This window comes from Poromitra crassiceps, assembly GCF_964638095.1.
Source record: "Poromitra crassiceps genome assembly, chromosome: 5".
Classification (NCBI taxonomy): Eukaryota; Metazoa; Chordata; class Actinopteri; order Beryciformes; family Melamphaidae; genus Poromitra; species Poromitra crassiceps.
In genome coordinates, this window is record NC_139642.1 from 26,418,058 (window position 1) to 26,441,605 (window position 23,548).

Genomic DNA, 23,548 nt, shown 5'->3' on the forward strand with positions numbered 1-23,548 from the left:
AACTGGATTTGTATTTGAAAAAAAGGAACCTTCTTCATAGCCAATTTTATTTGTTAGGCATGGGAGCAAAGACAGAAGATTTTGTTTAGAAAGTGATGGAATGATCTATTCTGTTGTTTGAGCAGTAGACTTGCAACTTGTGTGTTAACTTAAATGTACCATTCTATCTAGCGCTGGTTTATTGTTGTATTTTGTATTTTTGTGTGTGTGCTGTAAACCCATGAGGGTTGGGCATGACACAGAAATCAATCAATCAATCAATCCATCAATCATAAAACAGCCCTGCCCAGGCCACGCCCATGAGTGGGAGTGTCCTGGACGATAAATACAGGTGTGGAGCACAGACCTCTGTATCAGACCCAGATCTGCTGAGTCTACACAGCTGCCTATTTACAGACTACACGGGTGAGTTCCCATACTAATGTACCATCATAGAAATAAATTACATTAAGACAATCTTTTTTTGTATTACAAGTTTTCTGAAATGGTATGTTTAAATATGCAAATTTGTAGAAACTAACCCATTAGGCCAGTAAATGTATGAAAAAAAGGATCACCTAACCCTGAACAAATTGATACAAAAGGTTTTTCAATGGATTCTGGTACTATTCGGCATGTTAAATAACATAGTGAAAATATAGAAAGATTTAAATTCCGGAAAGAGGTCATTTTCAAGATGGTTGAATAGTAAAATGAGATATAGCTATTTTAAGCTCCCGGCAGCCACCATCTTGAAAATGACCGCTTGTGTCAATTTGTTCAGGGTTAGGTGCTCTTTTTTCATATATTGACTGGCCTAATGGGTTTGTTTTCTGCAAATTTGCATATTTAAACAAAACATTTCAGAAAACTTGTAATACAAAAAATGTCTTAATATAAGTAATCAACTGGGGAAGTTTCATGATAATATCTATTAGTTAAATTTGTTATCCTATTCACCAGAATTTAGGGCCCCCTCTTGGGACGCCATCTTGGATTTGTCAATAAATAATTAACTGATGGTAACAGAATCCATTGAAAAACCTTTTGTATATTCTATGGGTAGCCTATATGAATTAAACAATTAACAAACAAAGAGAATTGTATTAATTACAATTGCTGATACCGTAAAAAACAACAACAACTTTTGTATAAATTTGTTCTTACTTAGGTGTTTTTCCCCCACAGATTTATTGGCCTAATATGGTTTTCACAGGTATTGAGTGGTGCTGAAATCAAATCTGCTGTATGCCAGCTCAAAAATGGCCAATAATGCCTCAAAATTGATAAATCCAAGGTGGCCGCCACCAGTGCTTAATTTGTAAATGAAGAGGTGCCGGAACACAGAGAGGCTGCTGTTCTGGCGGGTCGGGGCCCACCTTCGACCCTTCAGAAAAGGCTTGAACCCTTTTCATTGCCTTTTCATTGCCATATCTGGTTACAGTTAGACTAACAGACTTTTTTTGTACAATCTAATAAATCCCATTGATGAAAACATATTGTAGGGACACTCACGGGGAACGGGCAGCACGGGGCCCCCGGAAGTTACTTCCGGTCTGTTCTTGCGCTTCAACAGACGGAAGTAACCCCAGTGTCCCTACGTATGGCTCTCATTACACTTTGGAATGTTTAATGTTGTCACATTGTAATGAATCCAATAATGATTTTGATTCTGCCCTCAACCATGGCTCAACATGGAGACACTGCTTTCTTTGTTTTCTGATGACCTCTTTGAATTATGCTACATAGCTAAACTTTATGATATATTCTGACAGGTCGTCCAGCCGGCAGAAAAATGGAGAGCTACATGAACCATGTGAACCGTCCAGTCTTCAGAGAGATGCAGAACTACCAAGTGTACCGTACCCTGGTGAAGGGGATAGAAGAGTTTAAGTTTGTGGGGCAACCACTGCCCTGTCCCCTGAGGCTGACGAGTGCCCGTGCACTGCCCATCGCCGTCACCCCCAACGGCTCCGTGATGCTCGCGGCCGCCCAGTATGGCAAAGGCCGCATTGTGGTGCTGTCCCATGAGGCCTACCTCTCCCAGGCCTTCTTAGCCGCTGGGCGTTTTGTTAAAAATGCCATTGAGTGGCTGAAGCCCCACGATAAGACGTGGGTGGGCGTTTGCGGGTTGGAGAGCCTGAAGGATATGCTGTTTAAAGACGGGACCAATGCCAAGTCCGTGACCTCGTACGATGACTCGTTGGGCGTGTTCTGCTGCGATGCGTACAACAATGGCTTACAGGTAGGGATGGAGATCGAGACCCGGGCCCGCTAACACATTTCTCAAAATCAATAAGGTCTGAGCTTATCGATACTGCTATCAAGACTAATGGGTCCTGGCTATAACTTAATATAGCATTATGTCTCATTGTCTCAAGAGATGAGAGTCCTGTCATTTCAAATCACTGGTGCACAAACATACATCTCTTGTCTAAAGTTTTTATTTGTATTCAATTGAATTTCCTCTCAATAACCATCATTAAACTCAACAAAGAAGAATTGAATTTCCTCATGGCCTTCGGTCACATCATTTCTCAATTTGATGCTTGCTAGGATGACTAAAACATGCCAAAGCAGTATATATTATTTATTTATTTTCTTTATAAATGCAATACCAGTTCTGTTAAGAAATTATTGTCGTCTCATCTTTCCACTAAATAATAGAAAGGTTTTGATGGTGGTGTCGATAAAGATCGTTAAGCAGTCTTGAAAATGGTATCAATGTCAATAAAATTAACAATGCCCATCCCTACTAAAGAGGGAATATGACATTCCAGGAACACATCTTTTTAAATATCTGCAGGTCCCATCCCCATCGTCTCCACCTGATAGCTGGATAGAAGAGTGTATACTTTTCGATCCACTATAGGCAGAGGCCTTATATCCAGATGATATAGCATGATTCAAATGCCAAATGGTAACTTCGCCCACCCTTGATCATCTGAAGGAGTTATGGGAGCAAGATTTCACAAATGAAATCTCAGACTTCACTTATCGAAAAGTAGGCTTGCCAGGATGTACCCCGGCTTGGGCTCGACATGTTGTAGGTGTAAACGGGCCCCAGCCACTCTACATCACATGTCCTGGTCGTGCTCGTCCCTGGTCCCTTTTTGGTCCTCTATCTTTGAAAAATGATCCTACATCTGTGGGAAGGACATTGATCCCGACCCTGCCATTGCCATTTTTGGTGTAGCACCTCACGGGAGTTACAATCTCTGGTGCTCAAGCTGAAACTGAAATACACTATAGGTGGTTCGACTCCGAAATGTCTTAGAGTGTGGGATCCCTTTCTGGAGTACTTTGATCAAAAATACCTCTCTCCTCCCAATACTGCCTAATTGAGATTCAGTGATTCAAGTGTTGGCTTTTGGTTTTGTCTAGGGTTTGACACTATGGATATGATAACTGTGTATTATGGATGTTATAATATAGTATCTGCCGTGTCGAGATAGCAAAGCTCTTGACAGTGATTGCCAGATAACATATCCTCAGCACTTAGTGTATCCCCTGCAAACTCTGTATTGTAAATGTTATAGTATTTTTTATTATTCTTTTTTTTTGGTGCTTCATGCCTTGCTTTTCCTTATGTCACTGTATATATGTAGTATGTTTGAACTGAAAAACCCAATAAACCAATTAGAATAATCCCTACTTACAGGTGGAGAGGCTGCTGCACTTCGTGAAAGGGGGTGGTGGCCTCCTCATCGCCGGCCAGGCTTGGGACTGGTCCCAAGCTAACCCAGGTGCCGAAGTCCAGACCATGTTTCCTGGCAACAAGCTGACTGGACCTACTGGGATCTTCTTCACCAATGAATGTGGTGAAAATGGAACTATTAGAGTTCCACTGGAGCTTCCACGAGACCAGGGTTGGAGTGTGCATAACGCGCAGCTTCCACGAGACCAGGGTTGGAGTATGCATAACGCGCCTAGAGTAATGCTACGAAAGTAGTTTTTTATGGAACTTTTCATGTTCCTTTTCAAACTGTATATCTCCAGTGTCTCAATTTTACTTATTTTTTTATATCAGAATTTCTACCCACCACTGGTCACCACTAATGCTTTAGATACAGCCATGTGGACTTTAGATATGCTAATACAACGCAGTGCTTAATGCTTAAACGTACCATATTATGTAAAACAATATTGCCTGTGTGATGATAGGAGAGTTGGATGTGCTATTGAAACATGGTGAAAGTATCAACTGTGGTGGAAATTTTCTGTAATAAAAGAGACTTGGAGAGTAGAATTCTCTTTGTGTCATTTAATGCTTGTGTGAGCTCTGTGTTGTGTCCACTGACCTAAATAATATGGACAAACCCATCCAAAAAAATGTGGCAATAAAAGTGATTCTGATTCTGATTTAAATTTTGTAGCTATTGTTCTGATTGTTAAATGGGCATATGAAATTGTTTCATATCGATCAAAGACCCCTGAATTGAATGGAAATTGTATTGTGACTTTATAATATCAGCAAATATTGTATCAAATAATCTATACAATATTGTATCGTGATGAAACTTCTGATTTACACCCCTATAGCTGATAATAATATCCCTTTCAAATAATTGAAAGGGTCTTAAAAAAGCAGTCATATATTACCTGCCATTGGACAGAGAGCTTAAAGACTGACATGCAGTATCCTAAGAAGTCTGTATACGGAAATCTCTGTACATCTCAGCGGTCCTAGGTGGCTCTCTCCACGTCGTTCCCTCTTGGCTCCTTCTCACCTGAGACAGTACTAGTCTGCCTTTGGTGTTGGAGGGCAGGCAGAGACAGAGAGCGGCTGGGACTGCTGAGGTTCTGGCATACACATGTACATGTAAATGCAATACACTCCTCCATTGCAATACAATGAGGGATTGTAAACTGGCGACTGCTCTTAGAGAAAGGTGGTCCTGGCTGATTCATCTGAGCAGTGGCCCTCAAAGTGGCTTCCAAACTCACCAATAGCGAGCACACTCAATCTCAACATTCAACTTAGGTGCAAGGCCAAAACAAATCATAAGTAAAAAAGGAACAGGACAACACTCTAAAAAATGTCCTCGCGCTGCTGAAGAAGGCTTCGTGCTGAAACGTGTGCATTGTACTGCTGTCTGCCACAAAGTGGCTGCCTAGATAGCAGTGGCCGGAGGTAACCACTGCCCGGCTTTTGTTTTGAACATTTTTATGTACCATATAATTTTTCTCTATTTTATTTTTTTAATAAACATTTTAAAACTGCCAATCAATGTGTGGCTGCCTGAACTTGCTGTACATGCTTGACTTCACTAGTAATGGTAACCTTGTCAGGTTTTGAATGCATGAAGATAGCCATAACCATGCAATTGTCCTCATCAACAATAGGTGCTGCACACATACCACTGTTTGCCTTGCAATACAGACACACACCTCAACACACTCCTCGACACTATAATAAACCCATATTAATTGCCAAAGTCCAGGTTCGGCATGGGACCCAAGATATTTCATTCCCCATTCATTTCTCCATAGACGTTTAGAAAAAGCCTTATAAAAATAGGTGTACTTTGTCAAATCAAGCAATTCAGCGATATTCAGAATCAGGGGAGAGTGAGAACATAACATATTTCACTCAGACCAAAACTAAAGCGTAAAAAAAACTGTGGGAAATGGTGGGGGTCGCTCTTTTTTTGTTTTGGTCTGAGTAAAATGTTCTATGGTCTCTCCTGATTCGGAATCACTTGGTTTGACAAAGTAAACCTATTGTAGCATTGTCAGGAACCAGTCGGTGAGTCAGGATCTAGTTTACCGCACTTTATTCTGTAATACAGGTTCCAGGGCTACTGTCAGCCGTAGCCCACGCCAAAACAAACCCCCAACACACACTCAAACCCCGCTAGCTCCCTCCTAGCTCTCAGCTCTCCCCAAAACACAGCCGTCTCTCTCAGGCTCACGCTCCAACTCCCCGAGCTGTTCCCCTCTCGCCCACAGCTCCCCTCCCCCCAGCCAATCACAGGTGAACCCCCCTCTCACCCCACCCACTGGCTATATGTCGCCTTCACAGACCCCCGTAAATCCCCACAGACATTTCAATCCCACAGTTAACCCCCATGCACAGAACAGTATAACACACACGAACAGTAGCACACAAACCCAACCCGCTACACTATATTTATTTGGATTCTTTTGGAAAGGTCTACGGAAAAATTAATGGGGACTGAAATCCCTTAGGTCCCATGCCGAACCCGGAGGAGGGCGCGACTTTGGCACTCTATAGACGTGGTAACTCCATGTTGCTTGACTTTGTCCATGGGATTCATTCAATTACACCTCAATGTGCATGAGTGTCACTCAGAGCTATATAGGTGCTTGTATCTGTGTGTCTGCTTTAGGATTACAATTTTTCACAAGTGCTTTAAACATGTTTTGAAACTAGGGCTCATTTTCTCAAAACCACAAACACAAAATGCAAACCCCCCAAATCTCTTGCTAAATGAAATGCTGCATTCAAAACCATTAATGTTATTTAGTAATAAAACAACCTACACAACCATTAAATGAATGGATCTTTCTAAAAACAGACTACACACTGATGTGCTTAACAGAAAATGCTGAATATCATCACTAGGTATGCCTTTTGTTAAAGGATAATTCCTGTTTTTCACACCCTGGACCTTATTTCCAGCTTTATGTTTAAGTCACCCTGACAACTTGGTTTGATTAGCATCAGCAGAAACGATAATCAGTTTGAACTGCGACCTGAAAACGAGGAAAACAGGGCATGTGAAATGCCTGTATTTATGTCTTGTAAATGGCTTATTTTCCGACACACAGTCGCTCTTATGCTTATTATATCAGAGAGAGAACGAGATAAGAGCGATCTAACGTACCTCCATGCTGCCGGTGTGGCACAGCCTGCTCTGTGCCTGCTTAATGCTCTCGAAGGGCTTATTAATTGCCCTAATTACCTAATGATTGACCTAATTACCTGAGTGATGTCCCTTGAGCAATGATGACATCATCTGGTGACATCATCACTGATGACATCATCTGGTGACATCATCACGGATGACATCACTGATATATGTAATTTTTCTGTATAATTGCAACCAATTTGTGCCTGATACCTGAGGAACGTCACCTGTGTCTACCCTGTGACTGATATTCATCAGGTGATATGTCCATATAAGGAATGTAAGAACAGTTTTTTAAAATGTTTGACCAGACGAAGATCCACCTGGATCGAAATGTTGTTATTTTGATTAACTAGGCATCTGGCGTGCTATGCGCGCTTGGGTCGATGTTAAGGTAAGTTAAGGTAAACCTATGATATTTAACATGGTGATTAGCTTGATAGCTAGACACCTAACAATACACACACACACACACACACACACACACACACACACACACATGCACCCATCAGTATGAGGACCTGGGAAATCACCTATACTATTAAAACTTGTACCACTTCATTCATAACATTGCTTTCAGCCTTCTTTTGCCCAACAGGAACTAGACTGCCATATTTACATTCTCTCTCAACTAGACTGTCATTTAAAATATGGGTCTAGTTGATTGAATGCCACATTTCCTCTCAACTAGACTGTCATGTTTTAAATATGGGTCTAGTTGATTGAAATATATTTCACATTATCTCACCACAGCTCAGATAATTCTGCACTTGTTTCATTGGGTTACGCAAGGTGTTGCACCATCATACTCATGTGGCTTTCTCAGAGCAACGACGGGACAATTAAACAATGGCAACTGAGAAAGGTAAGGTAAATACGGTATTAGAGCTCACTTGTCAATACGTTTTTGTGTGTGCAAAAAACAGATACTTAATTGTTTTCAGCAACAGATAATTTGAAAATTATTTTCTAAACTATTTTCTACAAAGGGCGAATGTCTGATGGATTTCATCCAATCCACTTTGAATGCTAAGAATTAGGCACGATGTTCAGCCACAACCCAGCCCTGCTAGCCTGGTATCCAGCCCCATATGAATCTCAGTTGTCATCACTCTTCATATGGGTCTGGACCCACGGCCATCCACTGCGTTTCTTCGGGACAGATACTGTACTGTCCGGGACACCTAGATTGGCTGGTAGATGAATAATTAATCTAATGTTACCGATAACGCATTACAGAGCGCTGCAACAACACACCTGTATGTTAGGCTAGCTAGCTGTTAGCACGTTAGTTGTGTGGCAGTAAAACGCCACTGAATGACCAGTTTGATATAACTATCAACCATTTCGAGTCATGCTCTTTCCATAAAGCCCACCAGCTTTGATATCTGTTGGCTAGTTGTTGATATTTAGAACAATATTGTGGCTCTAAAATAACATTTTTATGGATGTGGGGAGACTGTCATGGCGGCTGTTTCCGCCCGGTAACTGTTTCCGGTATTGGACCAGACCGCTGTCATTGGGCTGCAGTGGAATAATCGGTGGAACAAGTTATTACTGTACCTTCAGTTCTTATCAATTTAAGTTCTTTGGCGCAGAATCGTCAAAGTAGTGATGAAGGATTCATTGGGGCTGGTTACCAGGCTCGGCCCTGACAGCATTCGGGACCAATTGGCTTTCAATTTAGATCAATTATGCAATAAAATAGCCAGGCTTATAGACATGATGGGGTGTAATTATATAAGGGCGTTTCTGCTTTTGTTCTGTGCCCTCAGTCTCTCTCCCGCTCTCTCTCCCCCTCTGTCTCTTCCTCTCCTCTCTCTCGCTCTCCCTCAGTCTCTCCCCCTCTGTCTCTCCCTCTCCTCTCTCTCGCTCTCCCTCAGTCTCTCTCGTACGACTGTTGTCACCCCATTCAATCGGCGTTAGTGACAACATATAACTATGCTGTTAGAAAACTGTTGCCAGAAAACTATGCTGTCAGAAAGCTATGCTGTCAGAAAGCTATGCTGTCAGAAGGCTATGCTGTCGGAAGCTGTCAGAAAACTATCATGTCAGAAAAGTGTTTTGCAGATTGTTAGAACATGCAGGAACCATGACACATGATAGCACATAAAAACATTAATCGGGGCTATTCATTTCGCAATTTAAATATGATGTGTGTAAGAAGGCAGTCGCAAACTTATATATATGTTAACTTATATTTATATGCAAAATATTTTTGTTTATGTTAAAATACCAATGTTTCCACAAGTGTCTTGTTCAGGGTATCCTAAACCATTTTCTCACACCGTGGTCAGCATAGGGTGACCAGATCCCAACTAACCAGATGTGGGACAAAGAGTACGTTTGTGTGGGACAATGTGGGACACGTGCATCGAGGTAGTCTAAGATATTGATATAAACGTCTATCTAACTTAAAAAATAAACATTTCCATATATATATATATAGATATTGCTGGGGACCCCTGGAGACCCTCAAGGACCCCTGGGGGACCCCCACTTTGAGAACCCCTAGCTTAAGAGAAGTGTTGTTTTTGTCACTGAGTTGTGGAGTGCAGACAACCCATCTCACAGAGACAGCTGGAATGGTTTGGGAGTGGTTAATGTGAGTGTTGCACAGTGTGGAAAATGGTAGTTACTTCAGCTGCTGTTACCTTATCTGTGTTGGAATCTTGTTTGGGTTTCAGTAGGAATGTATCCATAGACTGGAAAGCCTCCTTTTGAGCAACACGTTTCTTGTGAGTCTCGCATTGTTTGTGTCGTTTCACGTCGTATTCACCTCAATGTGAAACTGAAAACTGACTCTGGCAAATGTCGCAAAAAATTCTCTTGAGAATCGCCTTGCACTGGCTTCACCCACGGATAGTTTCCCAGTCCTTGTTGTAGCTGCATGATGCAGCCTGCATCTCCTTTTCTTTGCTGCTGTCGCAGTTTCCTCCCTTTCCTCCTTCATGTTTCATAATATTCCCCGTCAAATCTGCAGCATTCGGTGGGCCTAACGTGCATTTGATCCCAGCCCCCGTGTACTCCAGTTTGATTGACATGATGACATCAGACACAGCCCGCCCCCTCTCCTTCTCCACATAACCAATTCATAAAACCCACATTTTATAAACGCGCATGTGAAAACTGGAGACTGCCAATCAAAATGTGGGACAACGTCTCAATTTGCGGGACGCGTGAAAAACCGTGAAAATGCGGGACAGTCCCGCACAAATCGGGACATATGGTCACCCTAGGTCAGCACCTCTCCAACACTGCCATGTGTTTCATCATTTAAATATTAAACATACTTCAACTTCAACTTTATTGATAGGAAGGAAATTTGGTTTGCAGCAGGCACACTGCAAGACAAAAGACACTGACAATAACAAGCATCATAATATGCTATAATACACAGTAGCGGAGGGTACACCGGGGCAGAGGGTGCACCTGCCCCGGGCCCACTCCACAGTGAGCCCCCATCAAATTTTTTTTTTTTGTTGCAGGCCAGGCCAGGCCAGGCCACCAGGCATCGGCCCGACGTGCCTGATTATGCAGTCCGTGCCTGTCTGTGTGTGAGAGGGAGACAGGGGCAGACAGGGTGTTGTCTGTGACAGCCTGTCGCTGTCCATCTGCGGTGGTGCTGAACCGAGGGCTGTGCCTCGGTGCTGAAACATCTGAAGAGGCCTGGCTGGCAACCTGTGTTTTTCTTTTTCTTCTTCAGAACAAGCTTGTCTGTAAAGTGGCTTCACTGTAGGCTTTCTTGGACATAATATTACTTGGCTCAATGAGTGACAAATTGTGTTTTCGGATATAGGGGCTATCAGCTATTTTACAGTTGTGAAAAAATGACTTAAAATGACTTTATTTAATAAAGTCAGTGGTGTGAGTGTGAGAGGAATTCAATCAATAGACCATAACATTGGTGTGTTTAAAATGAGATTCCACTACATATGGCTAAAACAGATTCAAACATGCAAAAAAGGCAAATTTTTCAAGGCCGGCGGCGTGGGCCCCCCTAGAAGCTTCGCCCCCTCTCGGCTGATAGGGTCGCTCCGCCCCTGATAATACAATAACTCGGAGAGCGGTCAGCTCAAGTAAAAAATGAGGACACTGCCTCCAAATAGAACCACAACATCACAAATGGCAACCATGCCAGATCCCAACGTATAGTGCAACATAAAATACTACATCAACTCAGTAAGGTGCTCTGCTGATTATGCAGAAGCAATGTAGAAAGTGATAGGTGAGAATGATAAAAAAAACAATTTAAGATTGTGTCTTAAATGTGTGGTGTGTGTGTGCATCACACTGTGTTAATCTGGGCCTGGATAGGCAATATGAGTATCCAGTGTGTAAATCACCTCAGGGCTACCTGGGAACAGGAACTGGGTGAGCACCTCTCAGATTATGTCTGGGATAGGTTGCTGGAACAGGTGCATTCCTGCATGTCATGTAGTAGGTATGGACTTATTCAGTTTAAGGTTGTCCACCGTCTCTACTTTACTAAAAAAAAAAACTGGTTAAGATCTGAACACCAACCCCATTTGTGATAGGTGTAAATGTGAACCAGCCATTCTGGGTGTCAGTTTTTAAGTCCCTAATTAAGTGACATCTATAATATTTCCATTGAGCCACACGTTATTATTGGTTTATTTAGTGCGAGACCTGAAGATTCTGAGTGGTCATCAGATATGTATAATGTAGTTTATTTTACAACCCTGCTGGCACGTTGTCTCATTCATCTCTTGAAGCCCACAACCTCTGAGGAGAGGAGGAGCCTAAATAGCAGGCTTAAAAAAAGACAATCTTATGTAACACTGGTGAAGTTGAAAACAAGCCTGGACCTTGACCTCTTCCAGTTAGCAAATATTTAACCAATTCATGCAGATTTGATTTGTGAAGATTTTGACTTGTAGATGGAAAATATTGAGCCATTACTCCAGTGTTTATGAACATTACAAATGTAAGCAAACAGTTTACAACCTCAAAATACATAAATTTAGCTGCACACATGCAAAAATGCACGCACGCACGCACGCACGCACACACTACACACACACACACACACACACACACACACACACACACACACACACACACACACACACACACACAAATGACACTACCCCAACACGCCTTCTTAAGAAATTGACCAGATGAGTCGAGCACCACTCGTACTAGAACTTAACAAACAGTTGGCGTGTCCTGCTCCTGAAAAAAGACCAAATGGAAACATTATATGACGTAATAGCCCTGGAATGGATGGATGCGTGGAGTGTTCTGATATTTGTGTGTGTTTTCTTGTTGTTTGCTGATGTTTTGAAGAACAGAGCCCCGAGAAACTTTCCTCCTGGACCATGGTCTCTTCCTCTGATTGGTGACCTTCATCGCATCAAACCCAAGGAACTACACCTGGATTTAACCAAGGTATGAGTGGGCATGCATTATAAAATAGATCAAACAGATCATTTCAGCAGGGCCGTGTACCTCTATTGGCTACCTTCAAAACAAATATTTTAATTATGTTTTTTTTTGCTGGCTTTAGTAAATACATAAATGCGTCCTTTGACTGTAGGGTAGTAAATGTAACTTAGTGACAGGCATAATCATCACGTATGACTCTGGGTCGGGAAGGGGGGGCCTGCTCTTGTGCCCCTGGGTCTGTGCCTGGTTGGCCCATTCGGTATTCTATCCATCTAAGCAATTGTCAACTATACATTCAGAGTGACCCAGACAAATGTGCTCAGTAAGACAATTTTGTAGTATTCCAAAAGTAATCCAGTATTTAGAATATGTTACTTAACTTGAGTAATCTAATAGAATATGTTGCAAATTACATGTTAGGGCATGTATTCAGTAATCTGTAGTGGAATACATTTGAAAAGTAACCCTTACAACATTGCCAGTATACAGGGCTGGATCTACCATATGGGCAACCTGGACAGGTGCCCTCAGTGTGAAGGGGCCCTAAAAAAAACAAAAAACAGCGACCTACATCAACATCAGACTTTCGTCACTTTCAAGACCGCTGGTGGTTGCCTTACCCTGACGAGACAGGGTACTGTTGTCACATTAAACATGTGACTAGATCGCCTTGCCCGCGCAATGTTGATTTCTAATGAGATTATCTGAAGGGTTCCTAACTGAACAGGAGAATTTGACAAGTTACAGTAGGAGTGAGAACAATCTGATCACAAATCCCAAAATCAGTGGTGGATTTGGCAATGAATGCATGGCACCCAACATTCATGGAGTATAACCCACATTTCCAGCATATCACTACTTAACCTTGGCGTTATACTATCTAACATTATTCCTTTCATATTCCTCATCGACCCCATTTTCCCAGTGAGCTCTACAAAGCTCTAAAATGTGAACAGGCCGCTCAATGTTGGACCACAATCTGCTGTTTCAGTTTGCAGTGAAATATGGAAACCCACAATCTGCTGTTTTTCTCTCAGTTTGCAGAGAAATATGGAAACCCTTTCAGCCTTCGACTCTTTGGAGGAAGGATTGTGATAATCAATGGATACAAGCTTGTCAGAGAAGCCTTGGTGGAAAGAGGGGAGGATTACACAGAACGCCCTGACATACCGCTGTTTCGTGAGATGTTTGGGAATAAAGGTATAGTGCGCATAGTAATGTCTGTGCATGTCTAGGAAAACAGTTGCCTTGCCTTTGAGGCCATCTCAAGAGTACTGTTGCATATTAACACCTCTTTTGTGCAATGAAAGGGGATGAAAAGCCTAAACACTGTTGCTTTCAGTCAGTTCCAGTTGCTTTCAGTCTATATGCTGTTTTATGTTGCCAACAGGTATAGTGATGTCAAATGGCTATCAGTGGAAGCTGCAGCGGAGATTTGCTCTCCATACACTCAGGAACTTTGGTGTGGGCAAGAAGACCCTCGAACCATCCATCCAGCAGGAGTGCCACTATCTGAATGAGGCCATCGCTCATCAGCAAGGTACTAACTAGAGGAACATTGAGGAGGGGGTGGACCCCCGAGTCTGGAATTTGTGTGATATTCTGTGAGAGGCAGTAATGTGCCGCAAGGCTTCCAGTCTGCCGGCAATCCATTCGAAGAAGAAGTAGGATCTATATTTTACAAATCTTTAAACCTATCGCAAACAGATATTTGTAATAATCTGAGAATCATCTGGCAGAGGGACTTGGGGTGTGATATCAGTGAGGAAGAATGGTTAAAGATATTAGCGAATACGGGGAAATATATAAAGGAGGCGAGGGGGAAATTTACTCAATATAAGTTAATACACAGGTTTTATTTTACGCCCTCTAAGCTTCACAGGATGAGTTTGATGGCCAATAATTTATGTTGGAAATGTCAGGCAGAGACGGGAACGTTTCTACATCCAATATGGGAGTGATGCAAACTGGTTTACCCGTTTTGGGAAAACGTAATAGAATACATAGGGAAATGGTTGGGTTCGGAGGTGCCTGTGTCACCAAGGTTATGCCTGTTGGGGGACCAAACAGAAGTGCCAAATATATCGAAGTACGACTTTGCAGTGATAAATGTAGGCGTGGTCACGGCTGCCAGAATGATTCTCAGATTATGGAAAAGTACATCCTCTCCAGATTTAAAAAAGTGGGTAGAATTCATGTTAGAAATAGTATCATATGAACACATGTTGGCAAGAGTCAATGATAGAAATGAGGATTTCAAAATTGCATGGGACCGCTTCTTTGCTCATAGCACGACTGGGACACTGTGATGTGGCTATATTATATTATATTGCTTAAATTATTTTATTTTTTCTTGTGAATATATCATGAAACCAAGTATGTTAATTTATTACAGGCCTGGAAATGTATAAGTGAAAGTAAAAATGTTTGTTTATGTTTATGCTGTCTATGTGTGTAAATAAATAAAAACTTTATTTACAAAAAAAAGAAAAAAAAGAAGAAGAAGTAGGGAGAAGAGGACAAGGGTAAGTTAAGGGGGAAAGGAAATTGAGCGTGCATAGCGTGCAAGATTTCTAGTGTATAAAAAGCCAGTTTCACAAGTGAGAGTTAACGGTACTTTATCAAGACGCTTCCATAAGGGGACCAGACAAGTGGACCCACTGTCTGCACTCATTCACTCTATGTATGGAACCACTTGCTGAAGCAATTAGACAGCAAGATCAAACAAAGGGGCTAACTATAGGATCTGCAAATGATAAATGTGTGTGCACACTATCCTTTTAAACAAAATAAACTAAACTAAACTAGGTCAGGAATGTCACAAATTAGCCCTGTATGCCGATGATGTCATCTTATATCTTACCTCTCCTTAACTCCTAGAACTTGTGAAAACAATAAAAGAATATAGTGATCATTCAGGATCTAAAATTAATGAAAGTAAATGTGAGTCTATATACTGTAGGCAAACAATTGACAAGTGAGTGTAAAGGAAACCTCGGGTTTAAATGCAACCAAAGTACAATAAAATACTTGAGTAAGAATAAGGAATAAGTATTGACAATGATTTTAAGGGATAGTTCACATTTTTTAAAGTCTAGCCGTATTTGGTACTTACCAGTGATGATGTTGATTGGTAGAGTTCTTTCTCAGCACAATCCATGCTGTTCCTCATAGTAGCTCTGGAAGTTTGTGCAAAAACGAATGCAAGGTCAATGGGGTGACCTGTATGTACAAGCTGACTGAGGCTCACTAAAATTTCATCCACAGTGCAAACAAAGTACATTTCAGTGAGCTTCAATCTTCCATCCAAATTCTTTATACAGTACTTCCAACACATGCCAAATCCCAAAATACCCATACACATAAACGGATACCCCATCACCACCACTGACTCTTTTAAATTCCTCTGAACGTACACGAGCAATAACCTGAAGTAGAACAACTAACAATGAACAACACAGCATTGCCAAAGCCCATCAACGACTTTACTTAATTCCGCCTTTGGCATTGCATTATCTGTTAATTTCTCAGGTGAGCCCTTCAATGTCCAGCTGCTGCTAAACAATGCGGTATCCAACATCATCTGCTGCTTGGTGTTTGGTGATCGCTTTGAGTACAGTGACAAGCAGTACCAGTTGATCCTTCAGGACTTGAATGAGGTGGTGGAATTACAAGGAGGGGCATTGGCACAGGTGAGTCTCTAAGTTACAGGGAAAGCAAGGCAAGGCAAGTTTATTTATATAGCACATTTTGTACACAAAGACAATAGAAGGTGCACAAGGTATAAGGTGCACAATGTACGGTATAATGGCTCATTTCCACCACATATAACAGCACAGTACAGCTCTACTCGACCTGGTCTTACTCGTCTCTACTTGATATAGACTCTGTTTCCATAGCAAGTTTACTCGCCTCCGCCCACACCTGGTCGTCATAGCGACCGCATATCTGCCCTCCGCCCATAGCCGAAGTAGGCTATAACGTATAACCTTAAAATTAAATCCATACACAGAACTTTTAAACTGTTTATGAAATACTGGTGCCTCTAAATGACCTACAGTGTACATGGGCAAATGTGACAATTGGCTAGGAGAATGGATATCACTTTGTTGTTACTCAAACTCACATGCATGCACTGCGCGGGGGACGGGAGTTGCGCTACAGGGAGAAGGGAAGCCTCTACCCCGGCGGCCTCTCACCAATTCTGCCTGACCAATCAGTCGTCTGCAGTGTTTTCACGTCACGGTATGGTACCGGGTTCACAGCGCTGGATCCTCAACAAAGCATGGACCAAAACTAGCACGACTCAACCCCGACTCAACCCGGGCTGTCCACGTTTTTGATCGGTGGAATGAGACAAAAAAGCGAGACGAGCTGGGCGGGGCCGCGCTGATACCAGCGGTGGAAATGGGCCATAAGATATCGAAGGGCACCAGCTAGCCGAGGGAATCGTATTGACGGGCTAATATGATGTGTGCAGAGTGGTCTGTGGGAAGCTAATGGTTCTGAGATTGTGTGATGATAGTGTCAGATGGACAGTGCCAAGGAAGCACCAGTGCCGACTCCTGAACATGGCTCGGCCTGCACTATCTGGACCTTGCACTGTCAGACCAGCGGTTGAGGGATTTTTTTTTTTTTTTATTGAATGTGAAAAGGGCTCGTACACAGAGTATGGTAAAAAAAAAGGCGTTTCAGTTCTCAGCACCGATGGCATGGAATGAGCTCCAGAAGGACCTGAAATTGCAGGAGCTGGTCTCATTAAATGTTTTTAAAACAATGGTTAAAGGTAGGGAGGACGGTGAAAGTTGCAACTGTTTTTTTTCTTCATAGTTTAACTTGCTTTTATGAATCACTGAATGTGTGTGTACCATGTAGTGTTGTAATGTTATGAGATGTGTAATTGTATGCTGCTTTTCTTGGCCAGGTCCCTCTTGAAAAAGAGATTCTTAATCTCAATGAGGCTAAACTGGATAAATAAAGGTAAAAAAAAAAAAAAAAAAATGGCTGACACATGGTGGGTGATGGCTTGCCCACTGGTGCAGCTCAAAATCCCCTCCTGCCAGGAGTGCTTGCAGCTTGTCTACCAGGGTCCTTGCTTCCTCTTCTGATGACCCTGTAGGTTGTTCACATACGAGTTGAGAATTGAGAGAGACAGCCACTTCAACGGCACAAGAGAATCTACCTGTGTAATTTATTCTAATGTGTAATTTGAACAAACAAATTCCTCAACACACATTTAGCCAGAAATACTTCACTTAGAGATGGGCTGGGTGGTGGGGGTCACAGTGGCAGCGCTGTCGCCTCACAGCTAGAAGGTCCTGGGTTCGATTCCCACTTGGGACACTGTGAGCGCTGAAGGAGCTGTGCCCATCCACATGCCCTCAAGTGCCCACCGCCCGGGTGGGGTCGTCAAAAGGGCCCCCCCCGTGCGGAGCCTGCATGCTGCCCCCTGGAAGCCTCCCCCATATAGGAACCCCTCACCAAAACATGCAATATCCTGGATTGCACCGCTGAAGTGGTGCCTCCTCTGGTCATTCTGGGCGCCCTTTCGGAGGGAGGGGAACTCGTTGGAATAGCGTGATCCTCTCACGTGCTATGTCCTACCGGTGAAGTTTCCCCTGTCAGGTGGAAAGAAGCAGCTGGCTACTGCCCATGTCTCGGAGGAAGCATGGAGCCAGTTTTGGCTCTTCCCAGATCGGCAGAGGGTGGAGCAGCAACCAGGATAAATAAATTAAAATGAGCACTAATTAGCACTGGAAAAAATATTAAGAAGAGAGATGGGCTGGGTGCAAGCGCGGACTGCATAATCGGGCACGTCGGGCAAATGCCCGGTGGCCTGGCCTGGCCTGGCCTGCAAAAAAAAAAAAAAAAAAAATTGGTGCCCGCAGTCAGGCCACTCACTGAACAGCAGGCCAGGCGCCGCCTACTGGTTTACTTTATACAGGGTTAAAATTGGTGTATCTCATTGTAAAATTGGACTCGGCCCAAATTGGGCTTCAAACGGCCCAAATCTGGCTTCAAACGGCCCAAATTGCGCTTCAAAAGGCCCAAATTGGGCTTCAAACGGCCCAAATCTGGCTTCAAATGACCCAAATTGGGCTTCAAACGGCCCAAATTGGGCTTCAAACGGCCCCAATTTTTCGCCGGCGACGCGGCACGCGCATCAGCCCCTATCGGCCTGGCCTGCTTGGTATCTAATGCCCAGCCTGAATTATGATCCCAGTCCGCCCCTGGCTGGGTGGACTGACAGACATTATCCAAGAGGTTGACTTTAGTAACTTTACGAACATGGTCCATTTTCCATTCAGTGTGACAGTAGTGGCTACTGAATATAGGCAACTACCAGATATGTTAGAGTTCTTCATCACAAATCTGTCACAAGTCTGAGGCTGAAGGTGATGTTGAACCTGATCATCCTGTGCCCTAAAAGAATTGATGGAACGAAAGGGTGGACAGCAGCTACATGTTATGAATCTATCTGAAAGCCTGATATTGTCAAGAATAAGATGGACTATCTGTCTGTGTGTTTGCTCTGTAGCTTTACAACATGCTGCCCTGGCTGATGAAGTGGCTCCCTGGAGATCACCAGAGGATATTCTTTCTGACAAATAAGCTGGTTGCCTTTGCGAAAACTAAGATCAAAGAACACAGAGAAGACTATGACCCCTCATCGCCAAGAGACTACATTGACTGCTTCCTCTCAGAAATGGGAGAGGTGTGTGTGCATTTGCCAGCGTGTGAGGAAATGTATTGGGCTTAAAATAGTGTGTTTGTCCTCTGTGCATTTTCTAATGAAATGGTTCTGAATGTTGACAAGCCACTGATTCTGCCAGTTGTTAATTTTGGTGTGTTGTCAGCAGAAGGAGGATCCAGATTCTGGGTTTGATCTGGAGAATTTGGCTTTTTGCACCCTGGACCTGTTAGGTGGTGGAACTGAGACCACAACCACTACTCTATACTGGGGACTGCTTTACATGATCTACTACCCACACATACAAGGTTGTGTGTGTGTGTGTGTGTGTGTGTGTGTGTGTGTGTGTGTGTGTGTGTGTGTGTGTGTGTGTGTGTGTGCGTGCGTGTGTGCGTGCGTGCGTGCGTGCGTGCGTGCGTGCGTGCGTGCGTGCCTGCCTGCCTGCGTGCGTGCCAGGCCCGGTTTTACAGGGGTGCAAAAGCACGCATTGCACCCTTATTTTAATTGTCTGCATGCTCAGTTGAAAAGAGTGGTAAAATGTTTGTTTTTTTATATATAAATGCTGCAGCTGCACACTTACTGTTTAAACTTGAATAATAATTGTTGTTTTTCTTTGTTCTTTAAAGTGAATTTATGGCTTTTTGGCACCTACATGTAACCTTTTAAGGTTGAGATAATTGTATTGTCATTATATGGTCCAAATATTTCAGTAAAACACTTGAAACATTTTAAATATTCTTGCTTGGCTGGTATCATTCTACTTGAAATGATGGTAAAATGCATTATTTTTAGTAAAATAACATGTCACATTTTTCGGGCGGCCCGTGCATGTGCACCCCTTCCTATCTAGGATGCATCCCTAGTCATCTTGTTCTGGAACCGGCCCCGGTGCGTGCGTGTGTGTGTTAGAGAGAGTGAGTGTAGGGTGGCAGGTTCAATATTGCGTGTGGCTGTCATTAGTCTCGCTTGCCAGACTCTCCGTTTCGAAGCCCGACCCGACCAATTAGCAGAAATTGTCACCCAGAACCCGGGCTGGGTTGAGTCCCATCGGGCTCGGGCTGGAACTGAGAACTCTAACCAAAAGTACCAAGTAAGCTTGCTTTATTGCACAATCCAAATCTTCGTAAAAACGTGCCATTTTCAGGGTGTATAGCAAAAAGCTAGCATTGTTGTTTCACAGCGGCGGAGGCATTTGAGATCAACAGATTTGACATGCAGGGAGCAGTCGGAGCCAATGGCAGAGCTTGCAGGGAGCGGAAAAGGATTTTCTTCCGCTGCCAATGGTCGACTCGGCACCATTGGCAGAGCTTAGTCCAGCAGCCTGCATCCGTCAAGTCAGACTAGGCTGTCATAGACTTAATTTTCTCCACAGCCATGTATGATGGACACCAAATCAGACATTGTTTCCTGTTCTTTCTATGTGCAGAGAGGGTCCAGGCTGAGATCGATACTGTAGTTGGTTCATCCAGGCAGCCCTCTGTGACCGACAGAGAAGACATGCCCTATACTGACGCAGTCATCCATGAGATCCAGAGAAAGGGAAACATCTTGCCATTGAATGTGGCCCATGCGGCAACCAAGAACACCACGCTGGGCAAGTACACCATCCCAAAGGTAAATGATTCACCTGTGAGAAAGAAGGTGATAAGGATTGTTGTCTAGGGCCGTTTCTCAATACCAAGAATGCATTCTTGTTCTTGTGTTCTTGGGGAGAACATTCTTGCTAGTCGTTCTTGGAAGAATGAACTTGCGAGGTCACAAGCACACATGACGCTATTGGCAGTTTGAGACTGCGTTCTTGAGGGTATTGCGCAATACCAGCTCAGAGGCCGCCTGCAGTACTACACAAATAAAAAGCTCAGCTGATGTAGATGCAGCCAATTGTGCTCTGGAACTTTTTGCCATTTTTCGCCATAAATGTTCGTAAAGTGGCACTTATTTTAGTGATGAAATAAAACTTTAAATTGTAAAAAACTTCCCGGAGCTTATGGCGTCTTCTCTGCTGCATTCTGCCTCCACTTATGCCGAAATGAATGCTGGGATATGTGCCTTGCCAAGTTGACACAAGTCACCACCCAGAGCATCTTGGTAAAGTGGGCATGTCAAGAACACATCCGGGAATTTTAATCGTTCTTGGCGAAATGTGAACTTTGTATTGGAACAGTACTTGGGCTGCGACTGATGACGTTTCACAGGGACACAAGAACGCAAGAACACACTACCCACATCATCAAATCTCATGCGTTTTAGAAGCTACAGTATGTCGGGCCGACTTTAGCGTAGAACACGGTGGGGGAAATGACGTTAGCAAACAAACATGCTCGCGTTAAACATGCCAAACACAAACAAGCCGTGGAAGCACAGAGGGGAACTGCTAACAAATAGCCTATTCACGTTCCTCATGAGAGGTGTGTCAAGGCAAATGGCCATATAGTCGCCAAGAACATCTTTTTAATTTTTTGTGATGTGAATTTTAGATGCTGAGTTTTGATCACATCCTGTGTACATTTTGTATGTTTGTTTAATTTAATTGTATCAGTATTTTACTGTGAGCTATGAATTTAAGACTAATTTAAAAGTGGTTTACTTTACATCCTTGTATTTATTCTATTAATTTGTGGTGTAGGGTTATATAGGCCTACGGGGGCATTGAGGGTAGGTCATTCGGCGATACCACAGAAAATCTCCCTCTTTTTCACAGCCCAATGTTGGCAGGTATGGCGTTGTTAGTTTATTTCTCCATTGTTTTAATTATTGTTGTTTCTGAGACACTTTATAACCATCTTGTTTTGTAAACAGCAACATGTTGAGATTTGATTTGCTTTCTTGATTAATGCTCTAAACTCAGGGCACCATGATCGTGCCCATGCTGCACTCCGTTCTACATGATGAGTCTGTGTGGGAAACTCCACACTCTTTCAACCCTCAACACTTCCTGGACCAGGATGGCAAATTTAGGAAGAGAGAGGCCTTCCTTCCTTTTTCAGCCGGTCAGTAGTTTCAGCCAAAAGTCAATTACATGCTGTTTTAACCAAGTGATGATGATGATGATGATAATAATAATAATAATAAATCATATTTTTGTGATTGTTTTATTCATTTCAGTTCTATGGTGGATCCTTACACTTAAAACCCTGTGCACTCTGAGTTAAACCTAAATTCCCCCTTAAGTAGCTTCAAAGTTAGAAAATACATATTTCCATACTGTTTTGACAATGTCACATACTGTATATCCCATCTGCTTGTTGCAACGCTTCATTGAAGTTCTAGCACGCTTATATTGAGTGAAAAACTCAAGATTTTTTATGGCTCTACCATTAGGCTACATACAATGGGGGAATCTAGATGTTTTGTTCATTTTGTGAGGTTTCATACCAAATTTCAATCAGAAGGCCGCCATATTTGCATCACCTGATCAGCCCGTGGGCCGTGACGTCAGTCAAGTTTAAGTATGACATCAGTTATGACGTCAGTTCATCCTAATGTATATAGCGAGGGTTCTACGTCACCTCCCTCTCTGGCGGATCATAGCAGCAGCCGGCATCACGGCTGTTCATCATCTCCTCTGAAGCTGTCGTTTCGCCTCACCCACCTCCCCAGTCCACCACCAATGAGTCTTGACTCCCAAAGAATCCCCCACGGGGGGGGGGGGGGTTGAAAATAAAGTTCTGTTTGAACAAAGTTTGGCCATGAATTGTATATTTATAATGGTGGTCCATTATGAATTGATATGGCCCAAGGCTGGGGGGATGCATTTTGCTTTTGTAGAATCTTATTGGATCCTATTGAAACATTTGTGAATCAAATTGAACTAGAGTACGGTACGGTATTATGTCTTCCCAGGTAAGCGTGCATGTCCTGGGGAACAACTGGCCAGAATGGAGTTATTCCTCTTCTTCACCTCCCTCCTCCAGAGGTTCTCATTCTCTGCACCCAGTGGAGAGGAGCCCAGTCTGGACTTCAAGTTGGGAGTCATTCACTGTCCCAAACCTTATCGCCTCTGTGCTACACCAAGATAAACCACTCTGACCTGCTCTACCCCCATGCTTAACAAAGAAATAAGAGAAATGGTGCAGTATACCCTTGTGCAGCATGAAGATTCAAAATCTGAATTTTTCTTTTTATTGCCAACTGTATAGCAGAGTGGTTCTGTCTGTCATGATAAATTAACAAATGCTCATCAGAGATTCTGATCAACATAATACATTTTATTTATAGGCATTGTTTTTCATAGTCATTACCTATGTTATACTTTGCAAAGATCTATTACATGTATGTCTGTCTTTCTAATCTATGTCAACATCATAATAATAATAATAATAATACATTCAATTTATATAGCGCTTTTCTAAGTGCTCAAAGTCACTTTACACGCAGTAAAATCATGTAATAGATACATTTAGGACATTAAAATAGAAAAAAAAACGCAACAACGGGTAAACTTGCTGCCTGCAGTTTCCCGACTGCAAGTTAGCTAAGCTAATGTTAGCTACTTTGAGGTTAGCACAGACGATTTCAGCTTACCATTCATAAATCCATATCGCTGTCCCTGGGTGCGAGCGCTGTTTGAACACAGCCTAATCAAGGAAACGTT

At 42.8% G+C, this 23,548-nt stretch overlaps 1 protein-coding gene across 1 annotated transcript; it reads left to right on the forward strand.

Moving 5' to 3' along the window:
- Window positions 1-12,065: 12,065 nt before the first annotated feature.
- LOC310776183 (cytochrome P450 2J2-like) lies at window positions 12,066-22,973 on the forward strand (the record flags this gene model as incomplete). Its single annotated transcript, XM_083636364.1, has 9 exons — window positions 12,066-12,266; window positions 13,301-13,463; window positions 13,654-13,803; window positions 15,795-15,955; window positions 18,802-18,978; window positions 19,124-19,262; window positions 20,381-20,568; window positions 21,803-21,944; window positions 22,798-22,973. 9 exons carry the CDS (start codon window positions 12,066-12,068, stop codon window positions 22,971-22,973), a joined length of 1,497 nt encoding a protein of 498 aa, XP_083492490.1.
- Between the last annotated feature and the right edge of the window lie 575 nt (window positions 22,974-23,548).